General features: G+C 39.8%; 1 protein-coding gene across 2 annotated transcripts in view; it reads right to left on the bottom strand.

Moving 5' to 3' along the window:
* Positions 1 to 215: 215 nt before the first annotated feature.
* LOC5569057 (attractin) overlaps positions 216 to 24,113 on the bottom strand; it is an 89,012-nt gene continuing 65,114 nt past the window's right edge. Inside the window, exons 2-6 of one of the 2 annotated variants that reach the window (XM_021837824.1) lie at positions 12,228 to 15,383; positions 12,035 to 12,161; positions 3,023 to 3,109; positions 2,860 to 2,953; positions 216 to 2,500 (exon numbers count right to left, since the gene is read on the bottom strand). In XM_021837824.1, the coding sequence (XP_021693516.1) occupies positions 2,346 to 2,500; positions 2,860 to 2,953; positions 3,023 to 3,109; positions 12,035 to 12,161; positions 12,228 to 15,383 (3,619 nt within the window). In that variant the 3' untranslated portion in view covers positions 216 to 2,345. The remainder of the gene's footprint in view (positions 2,501 to 2,859; positions 2,954 to 3,022; positions 3,110 to 12,034; positions 12,162 to 12,227; positions 15,384 to 24,113) is intronic. The other variant, XM_021837825.1, reaches the window with a different exon arrangement.

Here is a 24,113-nt window from a genome sequence, read left to right as displayed (position 1 = left end):
CGAAATGATGTAGACATTTCCTTCGTTATCTTAACTCCAATTGTATGTGCTTTCAGCACCAATTCAGATGTCCATCGGAATGCTGCTTTCTCCTTTCAATTGAACCGCGATCGTTCGTCAAGGGGCGAAAGTGTTTCCCGACAATTCTTTTGTCGATATCGAGCTTTGTACAAGGTGGTGATATCCTACGGCAAACTCAATCAATTCCCAAAAAATAATTTTCTTGTTTTTTATTCTTGCAACAAAATGCCATAAAATACTTTATCCTCACTGTCTGTACGTGTGTATGTTTTTGTAGTTTTTTTCTCAACTTGCTTATCAGTAAATTATTTTCCTTTTTTTTACAAACTCTCCATGTGAGTGATCTCCCGATTCGAGCCTCGGCCACTATTACCTAATATAGTAGACAAAGCTTCGACAGGAGCATTCGTTTCATTTCTTATTCTTATTCGCAGTATACCTACAAACTAGTATCTCTTCACTTACAAATGTTCTGCTGTTCGATTTGCACCTTCAGATCGATCGGTAGAATGCTACTTCTACTTTATACTATTTGCCAAAGCAATAGTACATCATTTAGCCGATGCAACGGCGATCTATCACTTCCAGTGAACCATTCTTCCATTTTCGTTTTAATAACAGTCGTTATTTTTTTCTCTATTGTTCCACTTGGAAGAGAGCAACCGAACGGCTCCAGTTTTGATTTTGTTTTTCGTTAAAATCTTTCGTTTTCTGTTTTACCCATGGGCGAAAAGCAATACACCGGGGGGAAAATGAGACGAAAGCTTGAAATAAGTAGATGTTCTATGATTTTCTTCAGAGATCATAATGAAGCCGCTCAGGTTAAAGATGAGCACTAGGGTGGGTCTTATTGATTATTGACGTGGAAAATGATTATCCATGTGAAATTACTAAAAAATGGCTGTTTCTTTTTGATTTTACAAAAATAGCTTTAATTTTAACCTTGACACTTTTGATTATCTTTCAATTTAATTTGTTTTACAAAAATCCAATGGAATATTGCTTTTGACGCAAAACGGTCCTATCTGACATTTTGAAAACTACACGGAAAACCTAATTCACCCAAAATGAAAATTTAAATCTGACAGTGTGACATAAACTCAAAAACCAAAAGAATCTGTTTTACTTGAATCAGTATAAAACTTAAGAAAATGGAGTAAACATGTATTTTTGCTATAAGCCCCATCGTCTGGTACAAAAATTGAGGTACGGCTTTAAGACCCTATTGATCACAGAACCCAGTTTTTAAGAACAATCATTTTCCATTGTACATTCTTGTCTCATTTTCTCCGCGGCGTTCGATGCACCTTAACGTACGTTCAGAGGCCATTTTTTGTATCCTGTATTTATCTGATCAAGCAAATCAATGAAAATCATACACCGCGAAGAATGACCATTAAGGTGGCCCATTTTTATATGGGAAAAATCAAAATGTGGAAATCATAACTTACATCTCACACATTTGTTCATTTGGACCATCAGAAGCTACTGAGTGTATTCTTCTTCTTCTTTCTGGCGTTGCGTTCCAACTGGGACAGAGCATGCTTCTACGGTTATTACCTTGTCAAATGATCAAATGAGGGAGGTGTTACTGAAGATTTTCTCCGGTTTATTTTATGGACCACCCTGATGATCGTCAAAACCGTTACAAAGCGGAAGGAGAACGATTTCATTTGTCTCGCTTCGGCCATACAGCACTTCTTTTAGATACATAACGATCCTAAACAAGATATAGCTTCCCGAACGGAGCATGGGTTAGATTAGGTGGTAGGTACACATTTGATGTGGAGTCTAAAAAATCAGTCAACCGAACATTCTACTAAGAAGGAGTAATTACGAGACACCTTAAAACTTCTTTAGAACTTCACCGTCGTCCCGGAGAAACTTTCGGGCTGTTTCGGAAGTTACCAGCTAAAAAAATGCTTTTCTATTAACTCAATCACATAACATATTCCTACTATTCACAATTTGCAAATATAAAATGTTGTCCTCGTGTGCTGCCTATAGTTGGTTCATGCAAAAAAATAGTATGAGAAAATTTTACAAACACGATCGGATTTCATCTTGTATCACCCTAAAATTCGTAAATTCTATCGCGAACCCCTTTCTGCTTCGTCTTCCTCTGTTTGGCTCGCCCTTCATTCTTCATTGACTATCCTTCCTCTAACCTTATGCATAGCTTGATAATCTTCTTCGTTTACAATATGCTGCTGGTATTAGGTTGTTTGCTTTTACAATTAGTTAATAGTTAGTTACTTCTGCTTGTTTGTTTTACTTACCGCACTTTTGTAGTTTCTGTTTTCATTTTCACTTATGCTTGCTTATTATATACAACTATCGGGATGTTGGCTTTGCTTACGCTTAGTCTTAGGTTCCTTCGGGTGTTCTATCGACGGCCGTCGTGGGTTACCTAACGTTACTAATGCACTTGCTACGGCGAGACCTGCCGATTGACCAGGAGGAGAGTGTTGTTGGCCACCTGTGATGATGGGATGGAATGAGGAATCGTTATTACAATTATGATTTATGAAACAGACATTGAGCACGTGACAAGTGAATTTCAAAAATCTAGATAGATGCTTATAGTGAATCATAAGTATATACCACTCCCTTCCTTATCGTTCCAAGTATGAGGGGCTTTTCTTGTTAACGGAGATGGGTGTGGCCGGAAATTAGATGTTTCAAGTGCGAGAAACTTAAACATCCACTTGTCACGATTTCAAGAAAAATCGGTTTAATTCTATCATCAATGATACGAGCTCCTATTTAGTCGATCGATGAGAGAACCAAATCGCTACTGAGACTACTGTTAGTAGGTAAGAAAGATTGTCAACTTGCCAGAGGTCTCACCTGTCGGTAGCCGGACTAGAAGCGACAGCACCGCCGCCCTGTTGCCTTCGCACGGCTCCAGTGCGATCGGACTTGGCGAATCCTAAAAAAAGAAGAATGTTTCATGTGAGACTAGTGGGTTCAATAGCGAACAGTGCTGGTCTCAATATACCTTTTTCCGCTTCCTTGGAGCACTGGTGATATTTTCTACGGCCGGCGAAAGCTCATTGTACTCTTTGCTTTCGATTTCTACCAGGACCTAAACGGGAAGACGGGATCATTTCATTAGCTGTGATCATATTAATACACGATACACTTCAACCTCTTTCTACGATCGACATTTAGATGAAAGTTTATCCTCAATATCTGCTGCTATACTCGAATAGACTAGATAGCCGTGTAGTGTCGGTAGTATAACTTCAGATTGGTTTGAATACGAAAAAGTCCACTGAGTACGCTGGTAAACAATTTCGAGAAATCTCTTGAAGCTAAAGAAATATCCGTGGTTGCTTTACTTAGGGTTACCATATTTGCTCTTACCAGAAAGAGTGCATTTTGTTAATTCTGTAAGAGTACTAAAAAGTACACTAAGTCTATCCTAAAAAAAAATGCGCTTTTTATTTATATGTTTGTCTCGATTTTCTTGTGTTGACCATTTTAGTTTTTTTCTAAATCGTTGGTCGTATTGATCCAATTTTCAATCATTTTTTTCGAAAAATTGAAATAACGATTTATTTGCCTAAAAAATGCAAACATTTGTCAGATTTATAACCACAGCCACTTTCTCCAGACACGAATACCGTTACAAAACGGTAGTGTCTTTAATAAAATATAATAATAACAGCAACATTTCCTATATTTTAATCACAGTTAAGTTTGTCAGAGAAACACTTTTCTCAACTTTTCGATGTAGATTTCTCAAAAATTAATTACATCTTCGAGTTGTTTAGTGGAATATCTATAAGTAGATGAAAATCCGAATTTAGTACTACCGTGACCTGCTCTAATTCCGTGTGTGTGGATGTCTAGCATATTATATTATTTATTTTTCTAAATGATTGTCACAAACGTTAGCACATTAAGTAGTATTTAAAAAGCTATGACAAACTTGAACTAAAGTTGCACACACAAACAAGCAAAAATAACGTTAGAATGTAATCGCCTGGTGCCATTGTGCCAATACACGGTATTAGGGCACGGTTACGTATGTGTTCCAAATACCGTGTTTCAGTTATAATTCCAAAATGGCGAAGTGAAATATATATTTTATTTCCCGAATCAATCATGGAAACCTCAATACGTTCTTCGATAAATAAGTTTTATTTTTGATGCGCTTCGTTCGTTCAATTGAGAGATGTTTCAAAATGTGACTCAGCAGTCGGGGTCAGATGCACGGTATTTGGAACACTGGTATGTTTAACTACATCAACTGTAACTATGGTTAAAATTTTCAAAATGTTTCAAATCATATTTTTATGCAAAGTATATAAAACGGTCTACTATAAAAAGACTTGAAAATAATCATACGTTTTTTTATCTGATCGATTGAAACTTGAATTTTTTTAACCTCACGGTAATAGAGCATGTCACGGTATACCATTTAATTCCACTAGAGTTTGTATCCTTTGACAGATACGCGTATTTCGACCTCAACTGTAAGGCCGTCTTCAGTGTCGTGTACTACAAGTATCCACCTGAATGGATTTGTTTCGCGTTCGTCGAAAAACATTGGAGCTCTGGAGCTACCATGGGAAAGAGAGGGTTAAGTGATTCCATCAGGAGTTTCTCTAGGGATTCCATAAAAATTTCTTTCAAGGATTTTATCAGGAGAACTTCAAAAGTTCCGAACAGAAGTTATTTTGAGGATTCCACCAGGAATTCCTACAGGGATTCCATCAGTAGTTCATCTGAGGATCATGAGTTATTCTAGAGAATTAAACACGATTTCATCCAGATATTCCATCAGGAGTACTTCTAAAGATTCAATAATAAATTCCACGAAGATTCATTCAGGAGTTTCTTTAGGGTTTTATCATGGGTCCCTCTTGGGGTTCAATCGAAATATTCTCTAAGGATTCCATCAAGACACCTTTGGGGGTTTCATAAGATTTCTTCTGGGGATTTCATTAGGAGTCCCTTCAGGGATTCCATCAAGAGTTCCTTCTGAGATTTCACCCGGAATTCCTCCAGAGATTTTATCAGAAGTTCCTCGAGGAATTCCATCAATGTTTCTCCTAGGAATGTCATAAAGAATTACTCTATAGATTCCATCAGGAAACTTATCAGAAATTTCTCCAGAAATTTCATGAGGAGTTCATCTAGGGATTCTATCAGAAGTCCCTTCAATTATTTCATCAGGAGTTCCTTCAACAATATGTTTATATTCCTCCATGGGTTCCATCAGGAGTTCCTCCAGGGACTATCAGGAATTCCAATAGAGATTCTATCAGGAGTATCTTTAGGGCTACCATTGGAGTTCTTCTGAGGATTTCATCAGGAGTTCCTCAAGGAATTCCATCAAGAGTTTCTTCAGAGATTCCACTTAGCATTTCTTCAGAGATTCTATCAGGAGTTATTCCAGAGATTATATCGGGAATTCCCCGAGGAATTCCATCAGGAGTTCTTCTAGGGATATCATAAGGAATTTCTTTAGACATTCTATCAGGATTTCCATCAGGAATCTTATCAGGAATTCCTTTAGGGATTTCATCAGGAGTTCCTATAGCGACTCCATTAGGAGTTCTTCAAACGATTTCATCAGGAGTTCCTCCAAGGATTTCATCTGGAGTTCCTGCAAGAATATCTTTAGGAATTCCTACAAGGGTTCCATCAGGAGTTCCTCCGGATTCCATCAGAAGTTTCTCCAGGGATTATTTTTATTTTTTTAGAAAGTTTAACAGCTGTTCTTATAGAGATTCCATCAGGAGTTTCTCTAGAGATTATATCAGAAGTTTCTTCTGAGATTCCACCTGGAACTCCTCCGGGGATTACATCAGAAGTTCTTCTAGGGATAATATCAAGAGCTCTTCTGGGAATTACATTAGGAGTTCTTTTAAGGATTTCAAGAAGAGTTTCTTTAGGGATTTTATTAGCATTTAGATATTCCACCTGGGATTCTATCAAACGTTTCTGTAGCGATTCCATCAGGAGTTCCTTTGAGTCCTTCAACAGGAGTTGCCAAGGGATTCCATCAGGAGTTCTTCTATGGATTTAGTCAGGAGTTCCTATAGGAATTCAGTTAGGAATTCCTACAGGGAAAACAACAGAAATCCCTTTTGAGATTTCATCAGGAGTTCCTCTAGGGATTTCATTAGGAGTTCCTTCAGAGATTCTACCTGGAATATCGACAGGAATTTTAACAAGAGTTTCTCTAATGATTCCACCAGGGACTACTCCAGGGATTACAGTACAAGTTCTTCCAAGGGAAGTTTCTCTGTGGATTTCATCAGGAGTTCTTCAATAGATTTCATTGGGAGTTTCTGCAGGGTTTCCATTAGAAGTTCTTTCATGAATTTCATTAGAAAAATTTCTAAGATTTCATTATAAAATCCTCTTGAGATTCCATCAGAGTTTCTATCAGGGATTCTATCAGGAACTGTTCTAGGGTTATTCTGGGTTCCATCTGGCGATTTATTATGAATTCTTCCCGATTTTTATTAAGGGATTATACCCGAATTTTCTTCCAGGGGTTTCTCTAGAGAATTCTTCAAGAGATTCATCCAAGAAATCTTCAAAGAAGTCCTCTCGGAATTCCTAAAGGGATTTCTCCCGGACTTAATCAAGGGATACCTCCCGAAACTTCTGAAGGAATCAATCCTCCCGCAATGTCTCCAAGGATTCTCGAGAATTATCAGGAATTTTTCCAGGGATTTTATCAGAAATTTCTTGTAAGGATTTCATTACCGGAATTACTCGAGAGATTGCTTCAGGAATTCCTCAAAGGATTCCTCGCGAAAGTAATCAAGGGATTCCTCCCGAATTTCCTTAAGGAATCAATCCCTCCTCCACGGATTTTCAAGGAATTTCCCGCGGAATAACTTCAGAGATTCTTGGAGGTTTTCAGGAAATCCACCAGAGATTTTACCAGAAATTTCTTATAAGAGTTTCATCTGTAATTTGGCAATCCACCAGTATATCATCCAGTGTCTCTATCAGAAGTTCCTCCTAGGATTGAAAACAGGAATTCCTTCAAGGATTCCTGTGGGAACTCCACCAGAGGTTCCTTCGTGGATTCCGCCAAGATGAATTCAAAATTTTCTCTAATTATTTCACCTGTAATTTTTCACGAGAGAAGTTTTTTGAGGAATTTCACAAGGAGTTCTTCTAGTGTTAACACTGGGAATATCGCACAGTTAAACAATGATCAAGTTGTAGGCAATTCCCAACTAAGGAATTTTGCTGCGGCAACTGGGAATATCACCAGAGTTTCGCTAGAATTTCCACCATTGAATTCAGTGATACAAGGAAGAACGTTTGGAGGAAACACTGGGGGAATTTATAAAACAATTTATTTAAGATTCCCTAGAAGAATACCGGAAGATAATTCGAGGGAAACGTATCAAAAAATTGTAAACGGAATCTCTAAAGGAATTGCTGCTGATATCCCGTGTACAAAGTTTTGATGAATTCTTTTGCAGTATTTCTCGTGGAATCCCTGATGACTTTTTGGTGAAACCCTTGGGACCAACATTGCAAAACCGATTCGTAGAACAGATTGGACTTGTGCCTCAGTAACAATTTTAGGAGGAGTGTAGGAGTAAAATAACCACTCAGACGCCTCTCGTTTTAAAACAGAGAAGTAAACCTTTCTTTAAATTTCTTGATAATTCATGCTAATTGAACTGTAAACAAAAGCATCGTTTCAATAGAAGTTGTTTTTTTCCTCTGAAAGCACGCGTTGGTCAAATTGAATTCCTTGATGATCTTCATGTGACCAATCAAATCACCATCTAGTAAATAACTCCAAGTATTTTATTATAGCTTATTATAGGCATTTTTTGCAGGTTGCTGTACAATGAATTGATGCGAAGGCAGTATATTATTGCTGTGCGCGTTTGAAATGCAATTATTAAATGCGGGAACACCAAAACTCGGTAAGGTTTTTCACAAGAAATGCGGTGTCAAAGATAAATTTTCTTGCTAGGACGGCGGTGATTTATGTATTTGTTGCTAGGTGTCCTTTGATTATTTTGTGTTCACGCATTTGGAGGACGTTTAGTCAAGATTTGCATCTCGAATGCAAACAGGAATAAGAAGGACATCCAAGGCAACCGATGGTATACTTTCCATTGATCCTCATTGATATACAAGTAAGCATTTGAAACTTAGCCAGCTTCTTCTGAGTGGTTACCTCATTTGTCTTGAACCATAAGTAATTTTTGGTAAAACTTTTTCTGAATAAATCCAATTGACCATATTAGGTCGCAGTCCTTAGGTTTTTTCAAGGAATTTATGTGGGCAGAGCACCTCGCAGCACACCGCGGATTAAAGGACAAATCTACCGAAAAAGCAAAAGAGACTCGAAATATTGATTTTTAGGGTTCAATTTGTCGAAACATAAATCTTGATTAGATCTGCCAGAAATTAACAGATCATAAGCGTGTGATTCAAAGTAAGGTACCGCGGGGCAAGTGGGTAAATGGGGTAAGTGAAAACAATTGATATATTTTACTGAATATGTGAATTAACGTTTTAAACTCATGCGTAAACCTTTGAGGCCATTGAGAACATTACGATAGGTAAGAGATTTCTGAGATTTTTCAGCCATTATTGCATAATAGAGCGAAAAATTGTTAACCTGTCAACTGTTACTCCGTAACAAATTGGCGGCGTACAATCTTATTTTAATATTGTCAGTGGAAAAAAGTTGCGGAAAATAATTTCCTGTATCACTTCTTAGTTGTCCTCTGTGACAGTTTCAAACTGCAATAAAAAAAGTTTTAGAATTAATTTCACGTAGACCTAAAAATAACTAAATTCAAACACCGTCGATTTTCTTATCAGCCCCACCTGAGTGTGTGAAGTGAAAAGTGTATCATTAGAGATTGAATTTGTGTTTTCTCTTTAGGTAGCCATAAGTAAACATGGTTCGCAATTATAATAGAAAAACATAACGTGCTGATAATTCAAGAAACACTATACTCAAGCGTTAAAAGCTATTAGAAATCATGGAACTTCTCTAAAAGATGTTGCCAAACATTACAATAATAATATGTCTACTTCGGGCAGGAAGACGTTGACTGAAATGTTGCAATATTAGAGAACACACGGAAATCTCGTGGAATGTCTATGTAAAGCTAGTTCAAAACATAAAAATGGGGTGTAGGTCTTTCCACATAAAAAAGATTCTATATACGTTATTGAAGGATTTCGTTTGATTTCTCCCGAAGAGTTATCCGACGTTATATCCGACTTTCTCAAAAACAAATAACGAGCGGTGGGAATTCCACAGAGCAGAAATGCAATTGCTATCCTATAATGTAAGAACTAACATTGTAAATGTTGCAGTTATAATGTTGTCGAATCATTTCAACTAACATAACTGAAGAGAAGAAAATTAAAGTGAAAAGAATAACATTTTCTTTGTTTACATGTTACTTATGTTATTGTTCATTGGGAAGTCTTAACAAATGTTAAAGATAATAGAAATCGTGAATATAACTACTATCAAACTATGATAAGGCCTGAAATGCTACTAGAGTGGTTAAAGTGAAGAACGAAATAGTTTTATTAAAAGGTCCTCATTCCCCACTTCATTTCATCACTCACTATCGTCACTTTTATTTTCGACACTATCACGTATATTACCGATTATCACTCATCAACTTTCGTAATACACTTCAGATATACTTTCTATTATACCACTTTTCCCCATCACACCATTTTCATATAAATCTGTTAGCATTACTAAGTAATTTAAAGATATTCAATTTAAATGTATCATTATTTTTGATGCTGTAGAGTCATTACTAATCAAACTACGATTTAGCACTATGATCAAGAAAGTTACATTAAAAAAAAATACTTCGATCCATTCTTCTGCACTCGCTGTCATTACATTAACACTTTTATCATGCACGTTTGAAGAACTAGGCAATTATGTTTATATTCAGAAAAATGATTGCACAATGTATTATGGCCATTATTAAATTAGTAGAGTTCACATCATTATTATTATATTTTTAACAAAACTATCAGAATCACTTCCACCTTAATTTTCAAATTTTCATCACTATAGATTTAATTATAAAATCACTATTAGCACCTTCACAATCACTAAATTTAATAACGACGAGTGTAACGCACAGTTTCACCAACCACCCATTCTTATGTTGCATTATAAAATGATTGATCACACGTTGGCTTCGAAACTTAACCACCATTGCTGATTAGTACAAAGGATGCTACAGCTCGTGCAAACGAATTGAAACATCAAACAACCAGCACTGGTTTATAAGTAACTAATGAGCCCTGGCGGTCCCTCCGTTCGAAGAGGACCTGATAATATGCCGAAACATATTAACAGATCCTCCGCCTGAATGCAGCCGTTTCATGATAAATCATGAACCGTTGGAGGTGTGCCAAAGTATTGGGAAGGTGATATGTTTCACAGACGGGTATTATTATGGTGCACCTTCTACTTTAGCACCGTCAAACCCTGTGATCGTGGCCAGGGTGAATATAACTGTTTGTTTTTGAATTTATTGTTCAAAACGGTAAACTTTTCACTTGCCCCACTTTTGCGGCAAGTGAAAAGTAAAAAGACATTTTTCAAAAACATTTTCTGTATTTTTTTCTTTAATTTTTCATAAAAATCAATTTCAGCATGCTGCTTATATTTGGTGGGAGTCAAGCTGAAAAATATACACGACCTTATTTATTTCAATTTAAAGTTTCTAGAATTTGAAGAATCTCAACTATGCCATTTCCATTACCCACTTGCCCCACGGTACCTTAAACAAATCATCAATTACTTTTCAACCATATTCTCTGGTATTAACCATCACCTAGTGAAACGGTCAAATTTTCAATTTTGAATAGTTCGATTTTTGGATTTTCGATTTATGTATCTAGTTGTAGCATCAAGGGGACGATTTTGTGCTTCAACTTTGCTGAATATTTTGAATCGGTCTTTTGACATCTAGTCATTGCAATTGTTCAAAATAGGGGGACACGGGGCAGTATGGACACCCTAAGGAATTTGCCTATTTTGACTGTAAAAACATGAATATTGTACTGTTTTTTATGTGCAGTTTGCTTTTTAAAGTTCTTGAGCATTTGTTAAACATGGTTACATAATCAGGAAAAAATATTTTGTTTTCAAAAAAAGGTTCAAAAAAAGCTCATATTTGGTAGTCGCCATCAAGCTAGCGGGGCAAAGTCGACACCCCCATGGGGCAGTATGGACACCTCAATGTTTATAGGAAAATTGTCCTGCGATCGTTCTTAAAACCTCGAAAAATGAAGTACATATTCAGGAAACCATAGTGACAGGTCACTGTGCCACTGAAAACATGATTAAAATCAATTTACGACATTTTTTCGTAGAGATGCTTTCAATACTGCCTCCAGGTTAGTTTTAATCAAGAATTGACGATTTTCAACCGATTTGTGGTTCCACTTCATAGTTATTGCATTGAATGCTAAAAATTTTTGGATAATTTTGTGTTTGAAGTAATATTTCTTCCTCTTTGAAGTGCCAGCTCTACTTTGCACCCAGTGTCCGTATTGCCCCAACAGTATAAGAAATTTCCATATAAGTTTTTCAATGTCTTAAAGTATCAGAAAAAAATCTACTATATTTTTGAATATAGCATAAATAATTGAAGATTCAATCAAGAGCTACATTATCGGTCAACTGGCAGTCATTTGCCTCTGAAACCTTATTTAGTGAGGTGTGAATGTTATAATTTTCGAACCAAATAAAATCATGCTCAATTTTTCGATTTAAAATCAATGTTTTGAACATTTTTTCTTAAATTTTAGTGGATAGTTTACTCTTCCGATAGGCAACTGATATATTGTTTGCATTGAAAGTGTAAAAGTATTCGCCTATGCAAAGATACAGGGGGTGTCCATTCTGCCCCGGGTGTCCATACTGCCTCCGGTACCCCTACATTTTTGTGGGATCGTACATTTACGGTCGTAAGAAGAGGTCGCAGTGTATCTGAGCCGAAAAGCGTACCTGAGAGAATGGCCTGGAGGCCATTTGTTCCATTTCGACAAAGAGTCGCTGCCTCCGACGGAACATGTCGTAGCGTTGCTTAATCTTCCACAGTATGGCAGCCATCAGCAGGAGGAGCAGGAAGCATCTACAAGAATGAGAAACATTAGTTATTGGTCACAGTTGCGTCGAAGACTTTCGACAAATAACTCACGTGGAAAAGGTGATGAAGAACTGTTGCAAATTAAGCTTCGGATACTGCGAAAAGGCAATCTGTATCCAAAGCGGAGGTTGGAAGTCATAAACGTACACGTAAAACGTAGTTAGTGTTACATTTTCCTCTATACCGAAGTGATGTTCGGCCTTCGAGAACCGATACCGGAAGGTGGAACAGTTGACGGCAGCGAAGAGCAGCTTTTCCGGTCCACCGGCCGTTCGGATTGTGATGTTCATTCGAGCAGTCATTGAGCAGGTGATGCTGAAGTCGGCATCAATGTCCGACTTGATGGGCGAGTTGCGGAAGTTGATTTGAGTAAAATGGCGGTCCTCCTTCTTGGAGAGGTTGAAGGTGAACTGATAATCGATGGTGAGATCATAGTAACAGGACCCGCGGCTGGGGTCACCGTGGTAGTGATTGGTGGCATCGCACTTTTCGCAATGATCCCCCGCAAGGCCTTTGGTGCTGCAGAAGCATTTGCCCGTCTCGCTGTGGCAGTACTGAGCTTGGCCATTGCATTCGCATTTCTGGCAAGTTCCGCCATTGACCGGATTACCCCAGTAGCCGGGTTTGCACTTTTCGCAGTTCGATCCCATCATCGGATCCTTGCAAGGTTGTTTGCAGGTCTTCGAATCTGGGCAAGTGCTATGGCCATTACATTGGCAACTGGGGCAGTGAGTGAAGTGCCACCGAGCTGCCGGACATTCCATTTCCTCGTGGGCTCCTGAGTCACCTCCGGGAAGACATTTCCCCAAACCAGTCATCGAGCCATCATCGCACCAACCACAGGCAGGATCATCACGGCACTGAGCACATGTCTTGTAGAAACCACATTGGCTCTTGCCCGAACTTGCTGCACGGCATTTGTTCGAGCCGGTGGTCCATTCGCGGCACTGACCATAGGGGAAGCTAGCTGTGTAGGCATTCTTGTCGACACATCTTTGCTCATTTTGGCACCAAATGCACTCCTCCAGGGTGCAATTGCCGCAAGTCGTCAGCACCGAACACGCCGGTGGACACGGTAAAGCTTCGTTCATGATGTCACTGGTTTTGTTTCCGACGTAGAAGCACTTGCTACGTTCGTAATCCCAGTGGCAGAACGTGTAGGCCGTACAGGCATGGCATCCATGAAGCTGAGTACAAATCTGTTCGTCATTCTCTGGGCAGTCTTTCAGTTCCTGCGTTGGATAGAAATCCGCCCGATAGGTGTACGAAACATCTGGGCACTTCTCTTTGGCGCAATAACCCTTTCCGTTACCGATTCCGCAGAACATGCACCCATACGCCGTGGATACGCAGCTTTGGCAACTGAACAGCTGACTGCAGTGTTCGTAATCTTGAATGGCTTGGCGCGTCATCACCAATCGGCTCTCCTGAGGGCAGATGTCGTAGTTGATTTGATCGCGACTGAAGAGAACTCCTCTGTCTACGTCCAAAATCGGGACGCACTTGCTCTTCTGAATGTCCCAGATACACTTGTATCCTGGTCGAGTATTCAAGCACTGGTCCGACCGGTTCAATGCCCTGCAATTTCCCGGCGTAAATTTGAGCATATCGTTTATCATCTGACCATCGAATCCACCGTAGATGTAGAGAGATTCCTCGAAGCTTATCGCAGAATGTCCGAACCGTGCCAAATCTGCCCGCAGATCTTGTGGCATTTGTTGCACATGCCACGAATTGCACAGCACGTCATATACCATGAGATCCTTGCTGTAGCATTTGGCGCCAAAACTGTGCGATGTGTCGTTGTGGGTATTACCACCGAATACCATCATCAAGCCTGGACTTATGAAATTGGCAGTATGCAGGAATCTCGCTGTCGGGGCGGCTGCTTCCAGAGTCCAGACGCGACCATGAGGCTCGTAACTGTACAATTTATTGCTCAACAGCTGAGTGCTATCGCTCTCGGAGATGATTCCCCCGTACACGTAGATGCGTTCCTTCAGTGGATCATACGCCGCGGAATGGCCGTACCCTCCCTTCACTGGGTAGCCTCTGGTTCTGACAATTTTCCACTCACGAGTCCCAAAGTTGTACTCCTGCACCGTGTTCAAATACCCAAACTGTGGCGAATGTCCAAATATGACCACCATCCTCTGGGAATGTCCTTTCTTGCCTCCCTCAAAGTTCGATATCAACGTCGCCGTGTGTCCAGCAGATTTCAGCGGTCCACACATGGCATACGTCTCATTGCATTGCTCTGCCTTCACCGTAATGTTCTCCCAATTCTTCGCACTCACATCGAATGCCCACAGTTCCCCACACACCCCTTTCCCTTCCACCACGCCACCGTACATGAAGATCTTATCCCCATACATAACAGTCGATGCTCCGTACCGCAGTTCCGGTGTAGCCTTGGAATCCGTGTGAGCCGTCTCCCAAACCTTCCCATTGAAGTCATACATGTACATCAAGGACTTGGCTTTTCCATACGTCTCCCCGGCTATTATGTAAAACGTATCCCGAAATACCGCCGCCCCATGGGAAGCACTTCCTGGCGGAGCAAAACCAGCCGTTTCCTCCGAAGTAATCGTTGTCCACACGCCGTGCGCTCGCACCTGGGAACAATCGTTGCCATCGAATCCCTTCGCACAAATGCATCGCCGTTGGATCACATTGCATGCCCCCCTCCCCAAATGAGCCGAACAATTGTTCGGGCATATGGCCACATTGCAAGCTGGTCCCCTCCAACCGATATCGCAGGTACATTCCCCGTAAACGCAAACCCCATGCCCTGAGCAGTTGAGCGAAGTGTCCACCGTGGGACAGGCGTTCACCTCGTAGCTGATGTTGAACCCGGACATATTGTATGCATCGTCGCTGAAGAAGTGCAGCAATGCCGAACCACTATGCGCGAAAACCTCCGGAATTCGCCGGATGCTGAAATTCTTCCGGTACATCAGCCCGCTGAAAACGGCCAACAGCGGCGACTCCACACTGTCGCCATCGTACACGTACAGGTGATCCCAGCCGCACTCGGTCGCAAACTCCTCCAGGTGCAGCCGGATGACCGACGGCTTTCCGCTTCCCGCCGGGGACAGTTTGTCCGCTATGCTGTTGTGGTCACGTGCATCGATCAGCCAGCTGCACTTCACACCAATTGAGTAATTGCCCAGACCGTCGTGGACGCTGCCCGATGGATCGGTCAATCTGCAAAGAGAAGAATAGAATGGTTGATTAGAAAATTGCAGCAACGACAAACGAAAGAATCGTTGGGAATTATGTCTAGCCGTTTCAATGGAGTGTGGATTATGTGGTGATTCGATTAGCAAAGAATAACCATTTGCGCAGTTCGAATGAGAGTGACATAAAGGTGGTAGCCATGTTCTTCATCGGATGGCAGTTCGAAGGGCCTCAAAACTTTATTCACTAATTTCACGCCAAAACGATGGTTGTGCTACTTTTCCCCGAATGTCGTTTCCCCGAACGCCAGTTCCCTGAATGCCAGTTCCCCGAATATCCCGCTTCCCCGAATAGCCCACTTCCCCGAAAAGTTTTTGGCACTCATATTTGACATAACTGTATACATTTCATGGGGGTGAATGTACTGGTCATCTGATATACACCCCCTTCTTTATTTGGTTGGCGGTTCTTACGAGTTTTTCCGTCCTCAGCATTTTTGGCAACATGGTCGAGAATGACTAAATACCTCCTTCTTTTGATCGCTTACCTTTCTACCTTTGTTTCTCAGAATATTGTAGATTATGCACTACAATCTTCAAATAAGAATGTATTAAAAGGCTCAATTGTTACCAATGCATGCTTTGTTGCCTAATTACAATAAATTAATTAGTCATTTTCTTTTTTATTCTGTGAATTTAAATCGTGAATAAAAAATACACCGCAATTGAATGTGGTTTTCTGGCAACCTGTTCCCGTAATAAAAGGTGATTGCCGAGGAAATCAAAGTGCATTAATTTTAATTTGTGATTTAAAGCATAAAAATTAAATATTTTCGAGTGCTTTATATACAAATCAAAAGTTCAATAGTCCATAAGTGATCGGTGCGTAGCTGTTGTGAGAAAATCGGCATTGGAGCGAAGAATTGGACTTTTTAAAGTGGTGAGTTTTTGTAAGCGGTTCTTGTGTTGTTTTATTCGGCAGCTCACGAATGACGATAATTTCGTAAGCATTTATTTCATTTAACGATAAAACCCATGTTATAAAATATTTTTGTGAAAGATGTGATTTACATGAAAGATTATAGTTCGAGGAATATGTTGAGTACAGTGAAGTTAACTCTTGTTCCGTAGATAAATTGAAACAAGGACGATAAGTTAGTGCTGCCGAAAATACCCTCAGGGTGCCGAAGCCATCATTTACCCTATTTAAACTGCTACATTTTTCGGGGAATGGCATTCGGGGAAACGGGGCATTCGGGGAACTGGCGTTCGGGGAACCGACATTCGGGGAAAAGTAGCACAATCGTTATCACAATTCTTCTTCTTCTTCTTTTTTTTTCTTGGCATACGTCCTCACTGGGGCAAAGCCTGCTTCTCAGCTTAGTGTTCAATGAGCAACTGAGAGCTTTCTTTCCCAAAAAAAAATCTAATGTGTTTTTTTGTTCTAAGATATACTTAAGACATTTCGTTAAGTGTTATACCTAGAAATTTTTCACCGGTTTTTTTCACGAAATTATACAGATTCCTACTATTTAATTTATCTGGCTATTCTTATTGAAATACACCAAATGAATTTGGATAACATTTATATTTATTTAATAGTCTAGTAATACTTGCAGTATTTTTACCAGGTGACCTAGGGATTCATGCAAAGATTCGTCCAGAGATTATGAATTCCTTCAGGAGTTTCCTGATGTCTCTGATGTCCCAAAAATATGTAAAAATAATTCCAAAGATTTGTCTATAATATCTTATAAAAATATCTCTAGGAGATTTCACAGAAGTAAGTAAATTTCATAAGGATTTCTTCATAAGAAGCTTCTATAATACTTTCGAGAATTACTTCAGTGATACTTTAAATTATCGGAAAAATGTTTCTGAAAGCCGGCTCCAGAGGCAAGTTCCCAGCTAATTGGTAGTTTTGTACCAGATGGGAAAAATAATGGGTGGAGTAGCTTGAAGAGGGAGAATCGCGTAAGCGAAATGAGGGCATGTGGTTCCATAAACACAAAGCGTAAAAAGAACTTACAGCTCCTTACTACAACTGGTTAGGAATAACAGAGTGTTTTGAATAACCAGGTTTCTGAAATAAGTTTCGGTCACCAAGTTGAAACGCTTCGGTAAGGCATTATATTCATGTTTTGTACTCAATTACTAAGATTTTTCAATCACCCGTTCGAAAACGTTCGCGGAAAATGCTAATTTCATGGTAGAGAGGGGTTTTCAGCGATACTCGATTTTTGATTTTTCGCTCTTTTTTCGTTAAAATTAGGCGCTGGAAAGGTAATGTGAGTTCATTAATGCTGTTTTTTTATCATAATTTGCATTTTCACTACGTTTAGATTCCTTTTCAAAAAATCATTTGCTCCCATGAACCCATTGCACTGTGGTCCAGGAATCAGTTTTACGCGGAAAGATGCATTTTTGAGTTTTAGAATGAAACATTAGACAAAAACAGTCTTCTACAAAGTTGTTTTTATTAGTAAGGTCCTTTGTTTTATGTTATTGCAAATTAGGGTGAACCATGTTTTCATAGAAATTGTGTAACTAACTTTATTATTTGTAGAAATTATATTATACATGCTTTAGCAAAGTTGTAGACCATTCAATTTCAAGCAACTTTGCCGAAAACAGTTTTTTTGTATCTCTTAAATTGACCGATTTAGAGCTATTTCCCTACGGTGACATAGGGTGGTCCGAACAAAACTGGTTTTCTGGCTCTAGAGTTTACAATTCAAATTTCTCATCAAAGTAGTTTATGAATCACTTTTAGAGCTTTAAAAAATGCGTTACTTAGTGAGTGAAAAAACTCGCTATCTTCTTTCGTTTGGGAGTTATTGTTGATTTTCTCTAAAAAACATGCCTACTTTGATTGTGATTATCTCTGATTGGGGCAAACATAAAAAATATCTTTTGACGGCATTCAAAAGACAAAATAAAATTGTATATTATATCAAAAAATTACAGGTGTTATTTTTTTTTTGTGTGCTCTTCAGGTAGTTGAGAGTTGGTGTCGCCAATATGGCCTTTCGGTTAATCCGAATAAAACATCTATTATTCTTTTTACGGAAAGACGAAACCGCGATGGAATTCGACCTTTACGTCTTTTTGGCACTGAGATTAATGTGACTGATCAAGTAAAGTATATCGGAGCTATTCTAGATTCCAAACTTTCATGGACACCTCACATTGATTTCAGAGTCAAAAACCTGACTTAATCCACCGATGGTGAGACTGAACCCTTCTTACATTTCCATACAGGTATGAGATAATTATTATTCATCATTCATTTGGAACCTTGTACCAGTACAGTGGGGATTCGCTCGTTGGGGTTCCGCTACATGGAATGATTCGACGGTTGGATGTTCGCTGGTTGGAAAATATTCCAACTAAAAGCACTCAAATGTCAACAGAAAATGTCAAACTGACTTTGACGTCTGAGTATCGTCGCTTTGAAGTCTCCATATATAGAACAAATGCGTATGTATATGTGCGTTTTGTGGCGATTTGCTGTCCAGATGCGTTCGTGTGGAGCATTTTCACCAGCTGTCAGTCTTTCCTACTAACGGGTCGGATTCGCTAGATGGAAGGCAGTCGTGTTCCAACCAGCGAATCCCCGGTGTATAACTAAACTTTAGGATGTTGTGACTATGTTCTATCTGCCCTAATAGTTTAATGGTTTGCGAAAAAGTCCAGGAAACTGCACGTCAAAAGGCGGATATTGAACTTTATTAGTTTTCATACGCTTATTATCATAGTTTAAGAGGGTCTATAAACCCATGTTGCCATCCTGTAAAATAATATCGAAAAATAAAAAATTGATGTCCTAAAATGATTTTGCCAGCGATTTTTTAAAGATTTATGAGCAAGTTTAAATTAAAAAAAGGGGAATTTTAGAGATTTTTGAAAATAATGATTTTTATCTCTGTAATTTATAATTCGATTGCAATATGGTTGTGAATGATATCCGAGCTTTCAATCGACGAAAAAAGAGCTGAAATTGGATTAAAAATAGCTGAGAAATTGATCAAAATGTAAAAAAATGAATATTTCAGAGAAATTTTTTTTCCAGTACTTTGGAAAATTCTTCCAATGATATCTCTGAAACTAGTAATCCGATTTCAATGAAAATTTGAAGGCTTATGATTGAATGTCAGAGCTTTCATTAGCCTTAAATCGGTTCAAAAATGGCTGAGATATCGATCAAAATGCAGACAGTTGAAAATATTAGAATATGCTTTTTCTAGTACTTCACGATACTGTTTGAATCATAACTCTGTAACGAAATGTCCGATCGCAATGAAATTCAATAGCGTTCTATGGGAATGTTGTAGCTTTCTTTAAGAGCTAAACGTGTTTAAATCGGTTGACAAACGGCTGAGATAATTGAGTGACATTTTTTGTAACACACACACACACATACACACACACATACACACACACATACACACACACGGACATGTGCTCAGTTCGTCGAGCTCTATCGATTGGTATATGAGACTTGGCCCTCCGGGCCTCGGATCAAAAGTCGGTTTTTCAAGCGATCTTTATACCCTTCTTATGGTTGTAAGAAGGGTAAAAAGGGGAATTTTAGAGATTTTTGAAAATAATGATTTTTATCTCTGTAATTTATAATTCGATTGCAATATGGTTGTGAATGATATCCGAGCTTTCAATCGACGAAAAAAGAGCTGAAATTGGATTAAAAATAGCTGAGAAATTGATCAAAATGTAAAAAAATGAATATTTCAGAGAAATTTTTTTCCAGTACTTTGGAAAATTCTTCCAATGATATCTCTGAAACTAGTAATCCGATTTCAATGAAAATTTGAAGGCTTATGATTGAATGTCAGAGCTTTCATTAGCCGATAAAAGAACTTAAATCGGTTCAAAAATGGCTGAGATATCGATCAAAATGCAGACAGTTGAAAATATTAGAATATGCTTTTTCTAGTACTTCACGATACTGTTTGAATCATAACTCTGTAACGAAATGTCCGATCGCAATGAAATTCAATAGCGTTCTATGGGAATGTTGTAGCTTTCTTTAAGAGCTAAAAGAGTTTAAATCGGTTGACAAACGGCTGAGATAATTGAGTGACATTTTTTGTAACACACACACACATACACACACACATACACACACACATACACACACACATACACACACACATACACACACACGGACATGTGCTCAGTTCGTCGAGCTCTATCGATTGGTATATGAGACTTGGCCCTCCGGGCCTCGGATCAAAAGTCGGTTTTTCAAGCGATCTTTATACCCTTCTTATGGTTGTAAGAAGGGTAAAAAGAGGAATTTTAGAGATTTTTGAAAATAATGATTTTTATCTTTGTAATTTATAATTCGATTGCAATATGATTGTGAATGATATCCGAGCTTTCAATCGACGAAAAAAGAGCTGAAATTGGATTAAAAATAGCTGAGAAATTGATCAAAATGTAAAAAAATGAATATTTCAGAGAATTTTTTTTTCCAGTACTTTAGAAAATTCTTCCAATGATATCTCTGAAACTAGTAATCCGATTTCAATGAAAATTTGAAGGCTTATGATTGAATGTCAGAGCTTTCATTAGCCGATAAAAGAACTTAAATCGGTTCAAAAATGGCTGAGATATCGATCAAAATGCAGACAGTTGAAAATATTAGAATATGCTTTTTCTAGTACTTCACGATACTGTTTGAATCATAACTCTGTAACGAAATGTCCGATCGCAATGAAATTCAATAGCGTTCTATGGGAATGTTGTAGCTTTCTTTAAGAGCTAAACGTGTTTAAATCGGTTGACAAACGGCTGAGATAATTGAGTGACATTTTTTGTAACACACACACACACATACACACACACATACACACACACATACACACACACGGACATGTGCTCAGTTCGTCGAGCTCTATCGATTGGTATATGAGACTTGGCCCTCCGGGCCTCGGATCAAAAGTCGGTTTTTCAAGCGATCTTTATACCCTTCTTATGGTTGTAAGAAGGGTAAAAAGAGGAATTTTAGAGATTTTTGAAAATAATGATTTTTATCTCTGTAATTTATAATTCGATTGCAATATGATTGTGAATGATATCCGAGCTTTCAATCGACGAAAAAAGAGCTGAAATTGGATTAAAAATAGCTGAGAAATTGATCAAAATGTAAAAAAATGAATATTTCAGAGAATTTTTTTTTTTTTTCCAGTACTTTAGAAAATTCTTCCAATGATATCTCTGAAACTAGTAATCCGATTTCAATGAAAATTTGAAGGCTTATGATTGAATGTCAGAGCTTTCATTAGCCGATAAAAGAACTTAAATCGGTTCAAAAATGGCTGAGATATCGATCAAAATGCAGACAGTTGAAAATATTAGAATATGCTTTTTCTAGTACTTCACGATACTGTTTGAATCATAACTCTGTAACGAAATGTCCGATCGCAATGAAATTCAATAGCGTTCTATGGGAATGTTGTAGCTTTCTTTAAGAGCTAAAAGTGTTTAAATCGGTTGACAAACGGCTGAGATAATTGAGTGACATTTTTTGTAACACACACACACATACACACACACATACACACACACATACACACACACATACACACACACGGACATGTGCTCCCAACCCAGATATGTTCCGGACATCACTCCAGATCTGCTTAGATGAGGGACATTTCCCAGCACAGTGGAAAAGGCAAAAACTGGTTCTGTTACCGAAACCGGGTAAGCCCCCCGGTGATCCAGGCTCCTTTCGGCCGATATGTTTGCTCGACACACTCGGAAAGCTGTTGGAGAGGATCATCCTCAATAGACTGATGGCGTTCACTGAGGGAGAGCGTGGACTGTCGGAGTGGCAGTTTGGATTCCGGAAAGGAAGGTCAACGGTAGATGCCATCAAAACAGTGATTGACACTGCCGACAAAGCAAGAACAAAAAAACGAAGAGGTAACCGTTACTCTGCTGTCGTGACGATAGATGTGAGAAACGCCTTTAACAGTGCAAGCTGGGAAGCCATTGCTGTGGCGTTACATAAAATGAAGGTTCCGGATTATCTGTGCAAGATACTAGGAAGCTACTTCGAAAACCGGGTCTTGAGCTACAGCACTAGCGAAGGACAGAAGTCGAGGTCGGTAAATGCGGGAGTTCCACAGGGCTCTATCCTGGGTCCAACGTTGTGGAATGCTATGTACGACGGAGTGCTGACGCTTAGGCTGCCAACAGGCGTCAAAATCGTTGGATTTGCAGACGACATCACGCTTGTGGTCATTGGTGACTCACTGGAAAGGGTGGAGGTTCTCGCTACAGAAGCAGTGGACGCAGTCGAAAACTGGATGTACGAGAAGAAACTGGTGATAGCCCACCAAAAAACGGAGCTGTTGCTTATCAGCAACCGAAAAGTGGTGCAGAAGGCTGAGATTACAGTGGGAGAACACACCATAGCCTCAAAGCGGGAGCTAAAACACCTCGGCGTAATGATCGACGATCGGCTGAACTTCAACTGCCATGTCGATTACGCGTGCGAGAAAGCAGCGAGGGCAGTCACGGCGCTGTCCAGGATCATGCCGAATAACTCGGCGATTTGCAGCAGTAAGCGGAGGCTATTGTCTAGCGTGGCTACGTCGATCCTGAGGTACGCTAGCCCGGCGTGGGGAACCGCAATGAAGACGAAGAGGAACCGAGTCAAGCTTAGCAGCACGTATAGGCTGATGGCCATGCGGGTAGCGAGTGCCTACCGAACCATATCTTCGGAGGCAGTATGCGTGATTGCCGGAATGGTCCCTATCGGCTACGTTTTGGAAGAGGATAAGGAGTGCTACGAAGCTAGTAGTACTAGAGGAGCCCGGAAGATTGCCCGAGCCGACACGATGGTGAAATGGCAACGCGAGTGGGATACTGCTGAGAAGGGAAGGTGGACTTATCGCCTTATTCCAAATCTGGCGAAATGGGTGAGCAGATCCCATGGAGAAGTCAACTTCCACTTGAGGCAGTTCTTGTCAGGTCACGGCTGCTTCAAGAAATATCTGCACAGGTTCGGCCACGCAGAGTCGCCGCTCTGCGCTGAGTGCCCAGTCGTAGAGGAGTCGCCGGAACACGTCATTTTCGAGTGTCCACGTTTTGCTGCGGAACGTAGTGAGATGACAGCGGTCTGCGGTGCTGACGTAACCGTAGACAACGTAGTGGATAGAATGTGTAGCGATGAGGTGATGTGGAACGCGGTGAACATGGCGGTGACGAAAATAATGTCATTGCTTCAGCGGAAGTGGAGGGAGGAACAAGCCGGTGAACCGGAAGTCAGTCTCCAACCGGAATCGCTGAACCGACCTCGGCACCCAACCGGTAGGTAAGCTTGATCCACCGTCGGGGACAAGACCGAGTAGATCGTGGAAAAGCCCCGGAAATTGTAGGCTTCGTGGCCGTGCGGTTAGCGGCGTCAGTCGTTTAGGCATATTGTGCCATGAAGTGTGGGTTCGATTCCCACTCCAGTCGGTGGAAACTTTTCGTCAAACGAAAAATTCATCATTGGGCTACTGGGTGTTTCGTGTTGTCCGTTGCCTAATGTTTGTGATTGTTCAGTCTGTGCAGCCTTGAGCTGAAGACGGTGTAAATTGTCTTGCCAAATTGGTCGTCAGGGCACCTGTGAACCGGAAGTCATCCACCAACCGGAATCGCAGGATCGACCTTGGCACCTATCCGGGCAGCATCGGTACCGGAAGAACTTCCACCTCCGTGGAAGTCTTCGTCGGGGTAGGGT

This window comes from Aedes aegypti, chromosome 1 (genome assembly GCF_002204515.2).
Source record: "Aedes aegypti strain LVP_AGWG chromosome 1, AaegL5.0 Primary Assembly, whole genome shotgun sequence".
Taxonomy (NCBI): Eukaryota; Metazoa; Arthropoda; class Insecta; order Diptera; family Culicidae; genus Aedes; species Aedes aegypti.
This window is presented reverse-complemented; position numbering and strand designations above follow the sequence as displayed.